This window comes from Pundamilia nyererei, unplaced genomic scaffold (genome assembly GCF_000239375.1).
Source record: "Pundamilia nyererei isolate P.nyererei 1_Seehausen unplaced genomic scaffold, PunNye1.0 scaffold00130, whole genome shotgun sequence".
In the NCBI taxonomy this organism is placed as follows: Eukaryota; Metazoa; Chordata; class Actinopteri; order Cichliformes; family Cichlidae; genus Pundamilia; species Pundamilia nyererei.
Genome location: NW_005187531.1, coordinates 1,749,606 through 1,768,307, shown reverse-complemented (window position 1 = coordinate 1,768,307; position 18,702 = coordinate 1,749,606). Strand labels below are relative to the sequence as shown.

The 18,702-nt window shown below is 39.7% G+C and overlaps 2 protein-coding genes across 3 annotated transcripts in view; one reads left to right on the top strand and one right to left on the bottom strand.

The window, feature by feature from the left end:
- elk3 (ETS transcription factor ELK3) overlaps positions 1-2,316 on the top strand; it is a 16,072-nt gene extending 13,756 nt beyond the window's left edge. For both annotated transcript variants that reach the window (XM_005743358.2, XM_005743359.2), the window contains one exon: positions 317-2,316. In XM_005743358.2, the coding sequence (XP_005743415.1) occupies positions 317-412 (96 nt within the window). In that variant the 3' untranslated portion in view covers positions 413-2,316. The remainder of the gene's footprint in view (positions 1-316) is intronic.
- Positions 2,317-4,379: 2,063 nt separating this feature from the next.
- cdk17 (cyclin dependent kinase 17) overlaps positions 4,380-18,702 on the bottom strand; it is a 50,585-nt gene continuing 36,262 nt past the window's right edge. The window contains exons 4-17 of the mRNA XM_005743355.2: positions 15,321-15,454; positions 12,432-12,557; positions 10,981-11,037; positions 10,776-10,890; positions 10,387-10,481; positions 10,216-10,278; positions 9,813-9,936; positions 9,602-9,722; positions 7,830-7,927; positions 7,609-7,714; positions 7,341-7,383; positions 6,368-6,458; positions 6,171-6,248; positions 4,380-5,488 (exon numbers count right to left, since the gene is read on the bottom strand). Coding sequence (XP_005743412.1) covers positions 5,448-5,488; positions 6,171-6,248; positions 6,368-6,458; positions 7,341-7,383; positions 7,609-7,714; positions 7,830-7,927; positions 9,602-9,722; positions 9,813-9,936; positions 10,216-10,278; positions 10,387-10,481; positions 10,776-10,890; positions 10,981-11,037; positions 12,432-12,557; positions 15,321-15,454 — 1,292 coding nt within the window. The 3' untranslated portion in view covers positions 4,380-5,447. The remainder of the gene's footprint in view (positions 5,489-6,170; positions 6,249-6,367; positions 6,459-7,340; positions 7,384-7,608; positions 7,715-7,829; positions 7,928-9,601; positions 9,723-9,812; positions 9,937-10,215; positions 10,279-10,386; positions 10,482-10,775; positions 10,891-10,980; positions 11,038-12,431; positions 12,558-15,320; positions 15,455-18,702) is intronic.

Sequence of the window (18,702 nt, the reverse complement as noted above, 5' to 3'; positions counted from 1 at the left end):
GAGGGAGGTCTGGGCCTCTTTGCTTAGGCTGCTGCCCCCGCGACCCGGCCCCGGACAAAGCGGATGAAAATGGATGGATGGATGGATGGATGGATGCTCGTAAAAGCATGCAGAAGAACAAAAAGAAATGACTGAAGAAAAAGTAACAAATGACTCAAACTATCGAGTTTATCTTTCTTCTTCACTTTTAGTGACTGTGTTTTTATTTTAATTTATATCCATGGAAAACAGTGAAGTTGGGTCAGGAGACTATTTTGTCATTCACACAAACAACACAACAAATACAAAAATCCAGTTTTTTCTTCTCCTTCTGCAGTTCCCCACACTGCTGAACGGACCCATCCCTGTGCCTTTGCCTGCCATGGACACCTCCTCTCCTCTGCTGCTGTCCTCCAGCTCCCACAAGTCTTGATGCCAGCCTAAGATAACAGGGAAATGGGCCGGACCACATTAACACTGAACCGGTGCCCATTAAACACATTAGAACCGCCGAGGATTTGGACTCGCTCTGTTACACTTTAAATCCAACACCTGTTGCTTTGTATTGATTATAGAAGAAACAGGAGCTTATCTGAAACTTTGCTCTCTGAGAAGAGCATCTGCATTGGCCCCTTTTTCATGTTTACTTGCTTTAACATGTGTTTGGCGTTTTCATTCCTTCAGGACAGAAATCTTTGAACTGTTTTCAAGCAAAGAATCTGAGTGAAGGCCAGACCTCATCACATTTCTCATGTCATTTTTTTAAAAAATCAGTCTCATTCCACTTTGTCTAAGCTTCAGTGATGCAGACCAGCTGAAATATAATACTGCTTTCCCCCCTTGCATTAACTAAACTCAGTATCCACATTCCTAATTAGTGTACACCACAGTGTCAGAGGCTAGTCTTAATAGATTCATACCTCCAGCTTAAAGAAAGCACAGAAATATACTTTCCTATTGAGGGTTAGTGTTACATGCCAGGATTGTTGGCACTCCCGCGTATGTGTGCAGAAAATGAAGCTAGAGCCAGACAGTTAAATGTTTAGATCTGCTTATTCACAAGGTAATAAAATCAAAGTACTTGAAAGCTCATTCATGAAAGATTTATCTGTAAATAAACTGACCTGTAACCCAGAAAATCACTGACATAGAAGCTCATCTGGCTTATGATTCATCACAATTCACAGGTTATTTTAATGTGTAAAGTATGCAAAGTAAGTACTTACTTGGCTGAACTGTGTAAACAAGAACTGAAATTCACTAAAAAGTCAAGGACGTTTACAGTCCTATCATGTTAATTGTTAATGAATCCCAATAGATTAAAAACTGACCAGTGTTCTAGGAGGAGTGGTTCTTCTGAAAATTTGACAGGGCATCCATGAAATCTCAAACATAGTCTTGACCTTGAGCACAGTTTGGGTGAATATTGTGTGCAGGTTCGAGTCAGCTCTGACCAATACTCCAGGAGTAGCGATCCTTGTGAATTGTAGACAGATTTGTATTCTTGTAGGGTCTCTACCTTACAACATAAAGCACCTTCAGGCAAAATCTCATTAATACCAAGAGAAGAGTCACAGCCTAAACCCTAAAATCACAACTTAAAGCTTCAAAACACTTTTTGTGTGTGTGGATTAAGAACTTAGTGATTTAATCACTAGTAAGCTTTAGTAATGGATTTTGTAACCTTTGAAACAGTCAATGAACTGTTCTAGCTTTAATGTTTAGTGCACATATATGAAAGGATCAGTCTTTGAATTCATCAAAATTTGATCAAAAGGGACCATAACTCAAGAATTTGACACTACAGGCTACATAGGCCAGTAAAGAAAACTTGCTACAACAGCGAGCAAGTCGTGAATGAGGATGATACAGCTTTCCCCCCCCTTTCCTTTCCTGCTAAACCTTCCTTTTAATATACCAAATCTCCAAATGTTCACATTTTTTGGATGTTGCAGGCCTCAGGATTTTTTCTTTTTCTTTTTTTTTATTAAACACAATAAAAAAGTCTTTGAGCCGGACATGTGACCACATGACAAGGGACCTTCACTGACTCCTAGCAGAACTCCTGCTAGCCAGAGTGCTACAACGCTGTGGAAGTCATTATTTCCTGTATAATATCTTGTATTTTTTCAAATGCACTGTAATTTTTTAACCTTCTACCAGCTGTGCCTTTCTCAATATGTAAGATTTATGTAAATGTGTTTAGCTTAAGTTTGACATTCAAAGTCAAAATTGCACAAAGAATTTGTTTTTTTGTTTTAATGGTTTGTTTTTTGTTTTAGAGAAATGAATAGAAGTGTATTCTCAGTGATTTGCTTGTTTTCTGCATTCTTTAAATAAATGTTACATTTTTTTTGAAATAGAATTATTATAGTACTTTTTTTAAAAGTCACAATTAACTATCAGGTAGCGTGGTGGTGCGGTGATTAGCGCTGTAGCAACAAGGTGGTCCTGGGATGGATGAAAAACAAAGAATGACTGCTACGCAGAGCTTTTAGGAAACTGTTTAAATTTACTTTCCATGGTTATGAGAAATAAATAGTTCCAGTAAAAAGAGTCACACACCAACTGTTCACCGGCAGCTCAGTGTTTCAGAGAGGTCGAGTTCACAACACAGCAGGCCTTCCATGCATCAGGCTCACATACACACACACGTTCAGACGTGTTCACGGAAAAATACATCAGTCACACATTTTGAAAAAGTACAGTTTTACAATGATAAATATTTTAGCTGTTATCGAAATCTCCTTTTGTGCATGTTACTGCTGTTCGTGCACACAAATGTCCTATTAACAGGAACAGTTTGCAGTTCACGGAGAAATAATCCTGCATCTTTCGGTCTGATCCAAGTAAAATGGAAATCAATAACTTCTGAAAAACAAAAACTATTCTAGTGAAGCATCCAAGCATGCAGTATAAGAAAGCTACTTTATTTTAAAGAGACATGTTTTGGGTCGATGTAATACAGGAAATCTACCATTAATATAATGACATTTTCCTGGGAACACAATAATTTATACATTATTCTAAATATAAACTGGTTACAGTATATTTTCTTTACAGTATTTGTGTTGTCACAGTTTGTGTTGAGCTCTTGAACATGATAATGTCCCCCTTATAAGGAAAGCCTCCTAAGAGTTATCTACAGGATTATTAAACTGTTAGCTGCAAACTGTGTTAGTTTAGTTTACTCCATTAATGCTTTCATATATTAATTTATCAAGAATTAGTTGTGCCTCGAGCACTTCTATAGCATTTTTCTACCCAATCAGTATCTGAAAGAGAAATCTCTACTGTAGACATTTAAAAAAGAAAAAAAAAAAAAAAAAGAGCGTAAATACAAAACTTTCATTAAGATGTCGACCAAAAGAACTGCAGTAACAGGAAAACCTCCATCAGATCATCTTACATGTGATGTAAGCACCCTGGTATTTAGTTGCACAAGATTAACCACTGCAGTCAGGTCTGTTTTGCTACTGTGAGTGCAGGTGTTCGCTGACATTTTACGTAATTCTTCTGCGTGTGACTTTTTTGCTGCCACAAAAATGTAATGTTTTCTATTAATCCTTTAAGGAAATGGTTTGACATTTCGAGAAACATGCTTATGTGCCCCAAGTAAGATGACAAGGCTGACACCACTCTTGGGCTTGAACACTGAGCTAAAATTCCCAGCACCTGTAAAAAAAACATTTTGGTTTTTACAGGTGATCATGTTTTTCACTTAAACGGTGAAATAAAGCAGAATGCGTTGATTTGTCAGCTTTGTAGGTGTGGACAAACGTTACAGCTCGTCATTTCAAACTCTTTTCAGTCTAACCCAACCAAAGCTAAAGCTTCACATTTAGCATGACGTCAATCTTCTCATGTAACCATTTCCAATGAAGATCAGCCAAAGTCTGGACCACGAGTGATTACGCCTACACTGGTCCATGGCAAAAAGAAAAGTGCATATACAACTAAAATAAGCCAGGGATGCAAAGCACACCAGTGAACATTTATAAGAGGGTGATTTGAGGAGGTCTTCCCTTTGTTTCAGTAAACATATAATCAAAAGCAAGACTTCTCAACAGGCTTTATCATCTGTAGCATCACTGTTGGTTGCAAACAACATAGCGGGCAAATGTAAAAATTTCAATTTGAAATGTCTTTTTTTTGTACAAATACTGAAAGAGCAGTGGTTGTTCAAAGGCAACCCTCATTGCCTTTGAACAGCCCTCCCCACCCCCACTATCCCACCCCCCAGCTCTGAGAACATGCCACACTGACACTGCTGTTTCACAAGGAGAGGTCACAGACACAGAGAACACATCCTAATACTGTTGGGTAAACTTGGCCAAGCGAGGCTCCTGTCCCTGATTCCAAAAGAAAAAAATAAAACAAAATAACAAACTGAAACAGACCAAAAACAAAATACACGCACACACATGAAGTGCAAGTTAAACACAAAGAATTACTGCAGTGACATCTCCGAATGTACACAAAGCAAGAAAGTGTAGTTTGCATTTATATTTAAAAAAAAAACAAAAAAAAAAAAACACACACAAAAGAAAACAAAGGAAACAAAGCATTGAAATCCTGGCAGCTCTGTGAGAGGTTTTAAGGAAGGCTTGCTGGCTTCCTGTGGGAGTCACATGACTTCCTTTTCAGCTCCAGTATTCCTCTTCTTTCATCTGCTTGCCTCCCCTCCCGTCACACCTCAGTTTTGGTCCCGTTGGTGAGCAACAGTGGTCAAAAAGAAGCAAGGGGTGGATGTTCACATGTAGACCATGTAGCTCTGCGTGTGCTTCTTTCAGCTGTCAGTCATAGTCACACTCTCTGATTTTCAGTTTAACCCCAGAGGGCAGCGGGTCTTCTGCAAGTCCATCCTAAATGTTTTTGGAGAAATGACAACCAACACCATCTAGTGTTTCTGGAAATGTTGTAGAGTTCAGTCACGGAAGCTCGAAGAAAAACAAAACATAATCTCCAAATATATATGTATATAGAGATATACATATTTTACAAAAGAAGCTTTCGATCTCCAAGGACGACGACAACAAGAACAACAACTTGGGCCACAGCATCGACATCAACATCAGTTGACTCATGAGAAGCCGGAGGATCGTTGTCAGGAGAACAATAGTAACCTTACTGACTGCTCAACTGTGCATGGCATCCCGAGTTCACATTGTGCAAACACACACACACACACACACACGCGCGCCTTCGCGCAGACACACACTGTGTTAAATACAGACAGTAGTAGTTTAGCAGCAAAAAAAAGTTCAACCTCACCCATCCCCCCCCGCCCCCAATAAATAAACAGTCACCAAATAGATTCAACTCAGAGTCACTCGCTCAGATTGAGTGTTTGCGTGCGCGTGTGTGTAGTTAAATGGGTGGTGTGGGTGTCACTCCGAGGGGTGGTGGGCTCATGCAAGAGGCTGCTGGGAGGTGTAGATGAAGTGGGGCGTCTTCTTCATGAAACACTAGAACAGCATGCTTTGCCTCCTGTTGATCTTGCTGTTACCTAAAAGAGAAAAAAACAACATGTAAAATACATCACCCATAATGCCTTTGGTTTAAGCCATAGACCGCAGGTGTTCCTCATTCAGAACTGCACTTTCTGTGTGTGTGTGTGTGTGTGTGTGTGTGTGTGTGTGTGTGTACACGCATGCATTTAGGCAATTCTAGGATGCTAGAACCGTCTTAGTTAACAGATGCATTTTCATCATAAATAAATGATAGCAATAAAGCATTTTAAAGTTCACATTTAAATTTTAAGGATGGTTGACTCCACAGTGAGGTCACCGAACAGTTTATGAACTACTTTTCTGAAGTCTCGAGGTTGAGATCAATGCTGATGCCTTCTTCGTCTTTTGAAACCAGATTCGAACATGTTTGAGAGAGAGTGGAGCTGATCAGCTTAGCTCTTGGTGCATTTGATCTTCGATATATTATTTAGCTATTTTTGGACAGGACAAAATGTAAGGACAAAGGTGGTTGACTCTTTAGAGTGGCTGTTGGTACAACTGCATGTTGAACAGAGGGTGGGTTCTTTAGAATTCATGGACCATAATTAAAATAAATAAATAAATCAGCATCATGTTAATTAAAAAGCACTTGAAAATGTAATTGAGACCATGATTTCATTTCTTCGTTAAATGATCTAAAAAAGCCGAGTTGGTTAAACATTTGGATTCTCCACCTACCTGACTCTGGATACGAGGAGTTCCTGTAGCCTGGGTCTCTCTGCAGCTGCACTTCTTTCAATGTGAATATTGATACACCTGAAACACAGGGGAGAGGTTCAGTTACTCCAACGAGTAACAGAAAAGATAAAAGAATCGAGAACCAAAGCCTCTGAAAGACAGACAGCAGCTTTATTATCAAAGGTGTGTATGCTCACTCTCAGGCAGTGTGTGGACTCTCATCCCAAGCTGCCTGAAATAGGAATGCTTCATTGCCTCATCAGCTGAAATTCTCTTCTTGGATTCGTACTGCGGAGACAGAAACAGGAAACGATAAGGATCCTGTGACTTTATCAAAAAACGCATCAGTGCAGCAATCAGGGAATTCACAAGAAGTTCGTTACTGTGCCTCCTGCTGTCATCATAAAGGAATTCATTACTAAAATAAATCTAGTGACTAGTGATGCAAAGCTGAAGCTTTGCCATTACAGAAACACACAAACGTAAACACATCAGCCTTTTTTCATATCCAGCAGATGAGAAGAGAAATGACAAGCAACAAACTGGAAGTCAGATATGAACTGGTGATACTGTGGTTCACGGTTGGTGCCTTAAACTAGTTAGATTATTTTTCATTAGTTTAAAGTCCTTTGTTTGCTAGTAGACTTAGACTCTGAAAACTACTACCAGACTAAAAGTCAAACATATACAGGCAAGCTGGTTCTTCCATGCAACCTATGGGAAACCTGCCAGCACCCATAGCAAACATAAAGAGGCATTTAATGCAGCCCCGTACACCTATTTGCAACAATACCCTGGGACTCTCTGCAACCACTAGTAACCATTCACTAACCCATTGAGCAATACACTTCTTTTCTTTCTTTTTTTACCTGGCAACTTGTGGTTGCCGGGTGTTGGGGTGGGGTGTCGCTCTGTGTGACTGGGGCTTAAGTTACACCAAACCACTGATGATATTCATGTACGTCTCACTATTTTTTGAGTAACTAAATCAGTTTTTAAAAAGCTGGGTGTGAATGGTTTAATAGGAGCATTTAACAGAACTCAGTTTTGACCAGCTGTTACTATTTAACCAAAGGCTTGCATAAGACAAAGAAAACTAGGAATATCAGTGCAATATATATACACAACTACTTATACAGTATTGTGATTACTGTGACAGTAAAGACTCACTCTGAGGAATGACAGCAGCAGCTCGATGCCTTCACTGTCTAACCTAAAGAAGACAAAAAGAAGAGAACAGTTTGGGTTGATGGGAATCTAGGCGCTCATGGGAGGAAGGAAGTGGACAGACCTCTGTAAATGTTTTACAGGATTTCCTGCCTGCAGCAGGCATACACACACAGACACAAGCATGCACACACACGCTCAAGAATATATATCAATTATATAAATGCAAAGGGGCAGATAAGGAAAAACAGATCCCACGTGCGAGCGGTACCTGGGGGCATGATTGATGATTGGCTGGGGTTTGTATTTGGGGAAGCTGTAGGATTTAAACTCTTCGATAGAAGAGATTCCTGGCCAGTTCTCCTCTGTAGGTGTTCCTGAAGTCACACAATCACATGTAGGTTGCCATGTTCAATTAAGCAGGTACCGGTAATAACATGTGGTGAAACGTCTGAGTTGTTAAAGAGATCAGATCTTGCAGAAAATGCTCACCCAGTAGCCTGAAGATGAGGTGGAGCTCGTCTTCAACGGTGGAGCCGGGGAACAGAGGCCGACCTGCAGCCATCTCATAGAATATACATCCAACACCCCTGGAGACACACAAACATGCAATTTCACACAATAAATGAGTGAGTGGGAGGTGGGGTTAACAGTTTTCAAGCTGAGAATAATTTGAATTAAAAATGCTGAAGAGGTCTCATGATGAGGCGAACAGTTTTATATGACACAAAAATGTTATTAAAGTTAAGCATTACCTCTTCACGCATTCATTTAAACAGACCAAAGAGCAGTATGTAGTGATCATGGAAAACAGAGATCACTTCATGACTTTGGCTAACTGTAGGCATACTACTGGTTTGTTAGCCAAGATCTGAGGGTTGCAAAGAAGTAGTGAAACTGTAAGAGTGCAACAAAAACCGCAAGCAAAACCTGTACCGTTTCCTTTAAAATCTTTTATTCTAAAGGTGCCCAGGTGTTCATTTCCGATTTCTCTCGCACTTTTCACAGATTTACTGCTGCTTAGCAAGTAGTTGACAAGTGTCTGCAGACGAGTCATCTTTTTCCATACAAAGTATGGGTGACCACTGCGATCTGCTAACGATCAAAGCCTTTGCAGGGAGGTATGTGTTGCAGTAACATGCCTCTTTGGGACCAATTTCACCTAGCAACTACAAGCCAACCAGTTGCAGAATACACGTTTTTCCCTAGCAACCAGAGTAATTCATGACCAACTGGTGTCTAGGCCTGTGTAAATGGGACATTGGCTTCATTTCATTCCCTCACTTTATAAGTCCACAGCTAACTGAAAATACAACCACACAACTACAACAACAAGAGATCTACAACTAACTAAATAACTAGTTTAAGGCACCAACTGTGAACCACATTATCATCCTCAATTCATACCTGACACCTGACTGGTGTTTTGTTGACTGTCATTTACCTTCTTAAAGTTTTTTTTTTTTGCACCATGAAATTGAAAGAATAACTAGCAGTTACTGTAACGTCGGAGCCTACAGTATTCACCTTCTTCCTACTTATAACCGTGCTTCTCCTTTAAAATTTAGTTTTTCAAATCAGAAGTTGATAAAAACTTATTTCTGGCTTCAGACATACATTATTTATTTATTCATACACAAGCCAAAGCAAATGAAAAGCTGTTATCATTAGCAGCTGCAGTAAAAAGAATGAAATAAGAAGTGCAGTACAGTAGAGAGTGCTGTTTAGTTAGGTCATAATTCCCTGTGGGTTTGTAACTACAAGGGACACGTGTTGCATTACCAGCAGCCATTTGATTCAGCATTTAATTAGTGATGATAGTATGTAGTATTTTATTTATTGTCATTGTCAAGAACAATGAAATTGCGTTTGGGGCTTCCATACAACCCAAAAATGAAGAAAATAATAAATACCCCTTAAAACCCAAGTGTACATATTTAACCCAGTGTGACTCCAATGCAATAGACAATCCTTAGCAATAACATGAGAACATGACAAGTAATGTTGGTAGAAATTCAGACAAAGACCTGAGAAACATGACAAAGTACAACAATGCAACCCATTCAATATTATTGTACTGTGAGATATGATATCAGATATGATAGTTATCTATTTAAGAAAGAGGGGGGGGGGGCAGGAGGGGGAAGAGAATAAAGATATGATGCACCAATGCAGACCAGTTCATTGCTATTAAGAAGTTGGATATGGTTATAGCAGTTTAAAACCATAAAAAGGATTATTTGTAGTTATTATAAGCTACATACCACATATCGATCTGGGTTGAGTACTCAGAGGATCCCAGCAGAACATCAGGAGGTCGGTACCAAAGAGTCACCACCTCGTTGGAATAGGTTTTAGTTGGAACAGACTTGGCCCTGGCCAAACCTGCAAAGCCACCACAGACTCATAAGGATTTTTACACAACAAATCAGCATTATGTCTGTGAAGATCCTCTCCTGCTGGTCTTCCTCTTACCAAAATCAGCCAGTTTAAGTTCTCCTCTCTCATTGATGAGGAGGTTCTGTGGCTTCAGGTCCCTGTGGAGAACTTTCCTTTTGTGACAGTATGACAGCCCTCGCAATATCTGGAACAGGAAGATCTGGAAAGGTATTTTTAAATGGCTTGATGTTATTAATAAGTCAGCTCATGTTTTCATTACTTATGTTTATGCTTTTCTGATCTAATTTGCCTGATGTGATGGAAATACAAACAGAAGAAAAGACCAAAAGATGCTTTTAGACTCTTGGGAGAATTTATATGGAAAAATTGACAAAACAGTTTAATCTGTTAGACACACAGAAAATATAACAAAGCTGGAAGGGTTGAAAAAAAAAGAGTTTACTTTACATAGCATGGGGAAAAAAAACATCATCCTCACCTTCACATTATGCATACTCATTATGTTTCCACAGTCGTCCATGTACTGCTTCAGGTCTTTGTCCTTCAAGAAGAGGTGGCACCATTAGACAAGGACGTACATGTACAAAAAGTCTATAAACGGATATTTTTCTTTTTCTCTGTCATTCAACAAATCCACTCTGAGTCTTACCAGGTACTCAAAGACGAGTGTGAGGCTCTTGTCAGTGTGAACGATGTCATGTAGCGTCACAATGTTGGCGTGTTTCAGGTCCTTCAATAATGACACTACAGATGCACAAAGATGTTTACAAAGACAGAAACATTTAACATTTATATAACAAAACCTGACTCAGGAAAATGAAACACCAATTAAAAGGACAGTTCATAAAACAAAGGATTTTAAATCAGAATTTATTTTAGAGATAAGAAGGTTTAAAATGTAACATTGACACATTCGAGCTGTCTCTCTCAGGGTGTCACGTCTTGTTGTAGTCAACTATGGCTGAGCTAAACTGCTACACAAGACTCCAGATGAAACACCAGAACTTTGATGTATCAAAGGACATAAAACCTGCTAACCTTCTCTGATGGCTGTGCACGGGGCTCCTTCCTCATGCTCCAGCCGGATCTCCTTCAGCGCCACCAGGTTGTCAGTCAGTTTACTGCGTCCTTTAAACACTGTGGCGTAAGTTCCCTGAAAGCAACACATAGCATTAATTTAATGGTAATACTGTATAGCAAAGTTACACTGTGAAGTGCATGTGGAAACTTGAGCCTTCCTCACCTCTCCCAGCTTGTCCAGTTTAATGTACGTCTCCAACTTTCCAAAACCAATCTCTGACTAAGGAAGAGAAGAATTTAAGCATATTAATTGCACTCATTTCTGCAAACAGACACTTGCAAACAAATGCAGTCTGCGTTCTGTTGACCATTCACATTTGAGCAGGCTTTGCAGGTGTTTTCCTGCTGCAACATCTTACTGTGTCCCCGCACCCTTCAGAAAACCGAAGGCGTCTCAAATCTTTACATAACCCATCATGAACACTCAAACTTTAGTTATTTGTAGCAGGGTTTTTTTAATAATGTTGCAACAAAACCCACATCATACTTTTTCTTTCAGAGGGAAAGACCCAAAGTTCACATGTGGAGGATATGATTTAGATCAAAGGTTTTCAAACTGTCAAGCAATTAAGGGCCCATTAGGATCACGTCCTATTCCAGTTTTATTCTAGACCCTTACAGAGTACCAGTGCATGAAGCGCAGTTAAAAATACTCTGTATTTATCTTATACTGATGCAGTTCATCCAGTCTGAAATGGGCTGTTTTAGCTCCTATCACTTTAAGACAACAACATGTTTGAACATGACCATATTAGGTATATAACTTCTAAACAAAAGAGCCCAGAAGAGAGGAAAAAAAACACCTGGAGCCTCAAGCCTGAAGTAAAGAGCTCACATTGATCACTCGCTAAAAAAAAAAAGAAATCTGTCCGTATTACATATAAATATTCAGTAATATTTATATATTTAGTAAAGACCCTTACACTTGGCTGGTGCAACAGAAAAAAAGAATAGAGTCAAATCTTTTTCTCAAAAATTGGACTGATACTTTAATATTACAGGACCTTCAGAAGAAATAAATCAAAGCAGCCCACAGATCTCTCACAAACTCAGTAGCAAAATCATGCACCCAGTCTCACCAACAAGTGTAGTTCCAAAGCACAAGAACAAGATAATCCCCTAAGAAACTAAGAATGAATAATGATACATATGAATATTTCATGTATGTGTGCCCACAGAGCAGCATGAATCAAACATTTTCTATCATATCTGGTTTCTGACAGCATGTCTTCAGGGATTGACCAAAAAAAACCCCCAAAAAACAAGAAGAATCGATATCAAGAAGAATGAAAGGCGATTAATTATGAGTGTTTACCGTCTTTAAACCTTTTTATTTACATTTAATCTTTCAAAAAACTTTCAAAGGCAAACTCACGATGACCACGAATCTCCCTGTCAGTGATGATAACCACACCGCAGCAGAGCATTACGATCTAATTTTATAGGCTACAAGTGTGAGGTGAGCGCATGTGACTACAGATTAATCCATCTTGGGCTTGTACCAGGAAAATCACCATGGAAACCCGGCACAGAGGGTGTCTGGTAACAGGACTGCTTGTGCCACAAAGCAGTAAAAGAACAGAGACAAACAGACACGCACGCGCACACACTGACCAGCGAGGCTCGGCGCGAACGTCGGCTGAGCGGTTGGTCGAAGGGTGGGCTGCTAAGCTGCAACTTCTCCAGGTAGCCGTCAGGGATTCGGATGTCAGCAGGCAGAGACAGGCGCTTGTTGAGGTCCTAAAACACACACACACATATATAAAGAAGTCTTTATCTAACGTTCCTAAAGAAACCGTAAAGTTAGCCTGTGTAACAAGATCACACATGTGCTGCTGACACTTGTTAAGTGTCGTCTGTATGTTGTGTAGGGCATGTTTCAGCAGTGAGCAGCACAAGACAATGTGCCCTGCAGAATCCACCCACATCCCTGCTGCTTCTAAAATAACTCGTCCTCTTCTCCTCCTACTCCCAGAGACGACAAAAAACAGGTCGATCACCATCTTATGAAAGGTGAAAATAAGAGGCGGCCTGTTGAAGTGTGACTGCTGGTAAAAAAACAACACCATGATTACAACATGATTATAAAACTGTACCTGCGTTAAGCTCGTACAGCCAATCTGCACTCATACTGCACAACTCACATCTAAAGTGTTCTGGATGTCAGATCATATCTATTCCAGGATCAAAGTCAAGAACACCACATCTGACACTGACGAGCTTACATAATGATGATGGATGTAATGGGGAAAAAAAACATTTAGTGGATTAAAAATACAGCGTGCATAAACCTCCCATCTCTGTACTTACCTTTAAAGTTTGGCCTCACCGCAAATAAATTATTCCCTCTCATGACAACAGTTTTTTGTTTTCTGAGACTGCTCGGAGAATAAGTTAGTATTATGAGTTCCCACAAAAGTCTGATCATAGTCAACATATGCATCTTGTAAAAGGAAAATTTGTCCTCCATCAAGATGGTGTCAATATATGATAGAGTCATGAAAAAGAAAGTTTTTCACAGGACATTTCGATTCACAAGATCTGTCTAACCACACAACTACAATGGGAAGACTGGTAGTATTAACACAAAGGGACAAACTGCCAAAATGTCTCCAGAGGTGCTCACAATTGAAAATGATCTTTTTTTTTTTAGTTGACCTAATTAGCAGCACCTGCCTGCTACCTACACTCTTATGGAAGTGGTAAACATGTAACTTTCTCAGCAACACTGTGAGCCAATTGCTTGAAGCTTGGCAGCCTAGCCAAGGAAGACCCTATTAAACTGTGGTGAAGATGTGAATTGCTTTCTTAATGAGTGTAAGATAGGGCACTGACCCTGGGGGAGGACTGCACTCTCCAAAAGCCAATATTCTAACCATTTGTTTGTCAGCAGAGTTATACAAAATTGATCAGGTCAAACTTAATGAAACTTGGTGGAGAGGCGGTGGAGTGTGGACAAAGGGACAGAACCAACTCATTCCTTCTGAGATCTACAACACTCATTTTCAAACTGCGAGATATCTCATTGGCTAGTGCGATTTTTAGGTAGCTTCCTATTTAAACTACGCTGTGCATCTTCTTTAAGAATGAATCAACACAAAGACTTTGTAGACTTCTGAAGCATCAGTTTAATGGGTTAAGAAAATACCCATACTGCTTTTATAATATAGGAAACAGATTTTACCCAGGCATAGAGCTGGTTCACAAGTGAGAAACCAAAAGCCTGTTTATCTTTTACTAAGACCAGGTGACCGAGCTTTCGCTGTGCTCTTAACCTCTTTGCTGAGACAACTTTATGAAAACCTCTGCGAGCAAAGAACCACAAGAAGAGCAGTACGCTTACCCTCATGTAACGCGTATCTGCTGTCTTTGACCACATCCTCGATTTCCACTTATTTCATGCACAAATGAAACTAACATTTAAAAGGGGTGAAAAGCAGGTCAGTGTGCATGTGTATCTCTGTGAGAGGTAGCATACATCAGGGAAGGTGATATGGCGGGTTCTGGCCTATTTTACCATTGACCAGCAGGGGGCAGGGGGTCTCCAGGTGAATTCAGTCTTCCTTTCCAAATCAATATTCCCCCAGATTAAAAAAAAGCCAAACAAGTAAACATATCAAGTAGGTTTTATAGTGCACATAATCTATGGTAAAGTCAGCATTTGCTTTAATTCTATTAGGAGAGAAGAGATTTTCTGTAACTTCCTAGTGAGTAACACCATAACAGGTGCAGTAAAAGGGTTCAAATGATTACAAAACCACTGAAAAATTAAACAACTAGAAGGCATAAAAATCCCCTGATAATCATGAGATCTGTTTCAATTCAGCTCTCTCCCTCTTTTCTGTTTTTTTTCTTATCTGAGCTTGCGTAAGGGACTAATTCTAATCTATCCTGGGTGACACCAATGCCAGTTTTTCATGTATAAATAACTTTCTTTGGGGTATTAAGAAAAACAAAAAGTGGCGAAAGCTGAAAATATGAATGAGAAAATAAGGAGATTACTAACAGGAGTCATTTAAAATGATTATGCAACAAAATTGGCCTAATGCTTGTTTTTAATACATTTTATATTGTATTATAATTCACCCCTGCATTTGAAATGCTACAAGTACTACTCACTTATACATGTCACACAGTTGTTTAAAATAGCACAACATAATTGTATTCTTCTTTACAAGAAGAATAAAGGAGCATGCTCTCAAGTGTAGACAGCTGACAAGAAGAAAATCACTGTGGTAACCAGCACAGATTATCTCGTCTCTTTACCAGCCTCTTCTTTTGTCCTCAGGGAGCAGGGCTGCTATCAGTATCATGACGCCCCGACTCTTAGAACCCATTAGCCGAGAAACAATCTGTCCCAACCCCCTCCCAAATCACTTGAGGCAGTGGAGAAGACGAGCAGAAGGAGATGAGAGGTGAAGCGTGGTATGTGGACTTGCAGCGTAAGCAGTTTTTACATGATTTACAGTGTGTGCATGTGTGTCGGGATTCTGCACGTCTCACCTCCATGGAGATTCGCCGGTGGACCCTGTTCCTCAGACAGACGCCCGTCGGAGACTGGACCTCGTCTGAAGACGTTCCTGATGCCTGATCGCTCTCCCCGTCAGATCCCATCTTCAGATTTTCGTGGACAATATCTGAAAAAAAATCAAGGATAGGGCACAAGAGGGCTTTGGATAAAAATCACACTGGAACTGCCAGATTAAGACGGTTTAGGAGTGATCCAGACCGGCTAATGATTAATGCTGTGTGTAGAACAGACCTAAACTTACAAGAATCAATAACTTTCATTATCTGTTTATCTGTTGCTTAAAAAAAAAAAAAAAGGGAAAAACAAAGAAGAAAACACCCAAAGCTAAATTTCTTAAAGGATAAGTCAATAAACTAAAAAGAGCGCAGTTTCTACTATAAGTAAGAAGGGATAAAAAGTTGAGTTGCAAATCTATCTTATAAAGCCTGAGGTAGTATGTTCCAGTTGCTTTGTGTTCATGCATAAGATATGTAATTTAGAAGCACATATTACCATATTTTAGACATTTATTTTTTATGGCTCTGTAGCTTCATTCAGAAGTAACCAACAGCAGATATTCAAAGCGTTGCCTGGTGGGCGATGGGATAATCTTGTTCAGACTTTTAAATGGTGACATTTGATAAATCACCATAAACACATCTGCTAAACATAATGCAGCTGATGAGATTTTTGGCCATCTCAAGTACAATAATCAGTGAGAAATGTACTTGTGAACGGATCTTGTGTTGGGTGAGCAAGAAAATGAAGCAGGAGAAGAAAAAGAAGGAAAAGAAGAAGAACAACAACAGCTGGCAGTGCTATCACATTATTACCCAAAAATAGAGTTAGTTCAGGCAGGTGAAAAAGTGAAGCTCATCCACAACACAGGTTTCATCTGACCACAGCACTTTCTCCCAAGCCTTCTCTGAAACACTTAGATCAGGGGTCCCCAATCCCGGTCCACGAGTGCCGGTGTCCCTGCAGGTTTTAGATGTGTCCTTGATCCATCACAGCTGACTTAAATGGATAAATGACCTTCTCAACATGTCTTGAAGTTCTCCAGAGGCCTGGTAAAGAACTAATCATGTGATTCAGGTGTGCTGACCCAGGGTGAGATCTAAAACCTGCAGGGACACCGGCCCTCGTGGACTGGGATTGGGACCCCTGACTTAGATGTTCACTGACAAACTTGTGATTGGCCTGTACGTGTGCCTTCTTGAGCAGGTTAAGGCGCTGCAAGATTTCAATCCATTACAGCATTGTATGTTATAAATGATGTTCTTTGTGACTGTGGTCCCCTGTGTAACAAGCTTCTCCCATGTAGTTTTGGGAATATCCACCACCTTTTTTGTGATAATCATTCACCCCATGATTTTCACGGAGCTCCAGATCAAGGGCGATTGATGATCACCTTATTACAAAGGTTCATGCTCATAATCTTGCAGCCCATTCCAGCACCGTGCAGATCTACAAGCACTTTTTTCTATGCTTTTTCTATCTAAGTAACATTCACATATATGCACACTCCAATAGATGCATTGGAGAGCAAATTGGGGCTCAGTATCTTGCCCCCACTTGCTTTGGCTTGCAGAGTGGAGCAGCCAGCGATTGATAAACCAAGCCTTCCCTTTAGCGGATCCATTCTGTACTTCCTGAGCTACAAGCACCCCATTAAACATTTAGTTTGATTAAGTTTGATCAATCGAGTGTCTTACAAAAAAGTAAGACATGACAAGAAACTTACAGAAAGAATATATGACAGAAACACTATCCATCAGTGACCACAGGGTGATGATTAAATAGTAAAGCCTGGGGATCATCACTAGTCTGTCTCCAAAGCAAACTTAATGAAAGCAAAAATGTACAGCTTTATTTCACAGAGCCCACCTTCTCCCATTCATCTCCTCTCAGACCCTTATAACCCCAGAGGCCCAAAATGCCACGCCACAACATCGCTACCTTCTCCACAATAAAACTACCACTAACACAAAAGAGGCAAACACACTCAAGTTCAAACCACATGCCCACCCTCTCCTCCGCATACACAAAAACGCTCACCGAGTTAATGAGTAGCCACAGTTTTGAGTAGTTCTCTGTCATCAATGTGTTAGCACCTCCAACCATGCAGACTATCATCAAATGGCACAGTGCGGAGAAACAGGAGGGTGAAAAAAAGAAATCACTGCAAGGTTTCTCTTAAGAAGATTTAACTTTGCATATTTCAGTCAAAGGAGCTTGCAAAGAAAAGCGTCTGGACTTCTTTAAGTTGCTTGAAGACGTTTCACCTCTCATCCGAGAAGCTTCTTCAGTTCTAAGGTCAAATGGTGGAGAGTCCCAGATATAACATATGCATATTTAACATATGCATATTTTTTGCATATTTCAAACATTACACTTGTTAATCAGCTCTTTCATGTGCTTTAACAACCAAAGTTCTTCCAAGTCTCACTGACTAATTATGTACATAGATGTATTTATCCATTCATCACTGACTTTTGAGGATGGCGTGTATCTACAAATCTGTCAGCAGGTAAAGTAAGGTCTAAATTACAGACAGAAAAACTCAAACCTCTGTCAACAACATGGGCATAATTGAGAAAACGATTTCTTTAGCGTAGACATGCAACTATATACCACTGCAGTTAAAATTATCTGGATTTTTAATGGGTCCAAGTCTGCTTGTTAAGTCGTTTTGTCACATGACCAGAATTCTCAAGTTGGTTCACACTGCATGAATTTCAGCTTGAACTATTCACACTCTCTCTTCTAAAGTGTACTGCTGCTGTTTCACAAAAAAGCATTATAATGGGAAATAAAGTGATTTTTACTGTGAAGAAATTATGGAAAAATGAAAAGAATTGGTCACATACGTTAATACTAACTGCACTTCTGGATTTATTGATCAAACATTGATCAGGGACAGGCATGATGAGTAGTTAAATAAAGATCTGCAAGTGATGGGACTGCGGACTGCAAACTCCACAAAGTAAACGACTCCTGCTTTATGACCGTGTTTGGCTGTGCTGTAAACAGTGCATAAGTCACTCTTGTTTTTAAAGCAGGGGCTCCCAGAATTACACGAAGTATCAAAGTACGCTTGTTTCAAACAGTAACCTAAAGTTTTGCCAGGCCAACCATGAATCAAATTATTTGAATTCTATTATCAACTGTCATGGGTAGTTACTCTTACTTAGAAGGAGAAGCTTCTGTTTTGAAAGATAGAAAGAAAGAAAGAAAGAAAGAAAGAAAGAAAGAAAGAAAGAAAGAAAGAAAGAAAGATAGAAAGAAAGATAGAAAGACAGATAGAAAGACAGAAAGAAAGACAGAAAGAAAGACAGAAAGATAGATAGACAGATAGATAGACAGATAGATAGA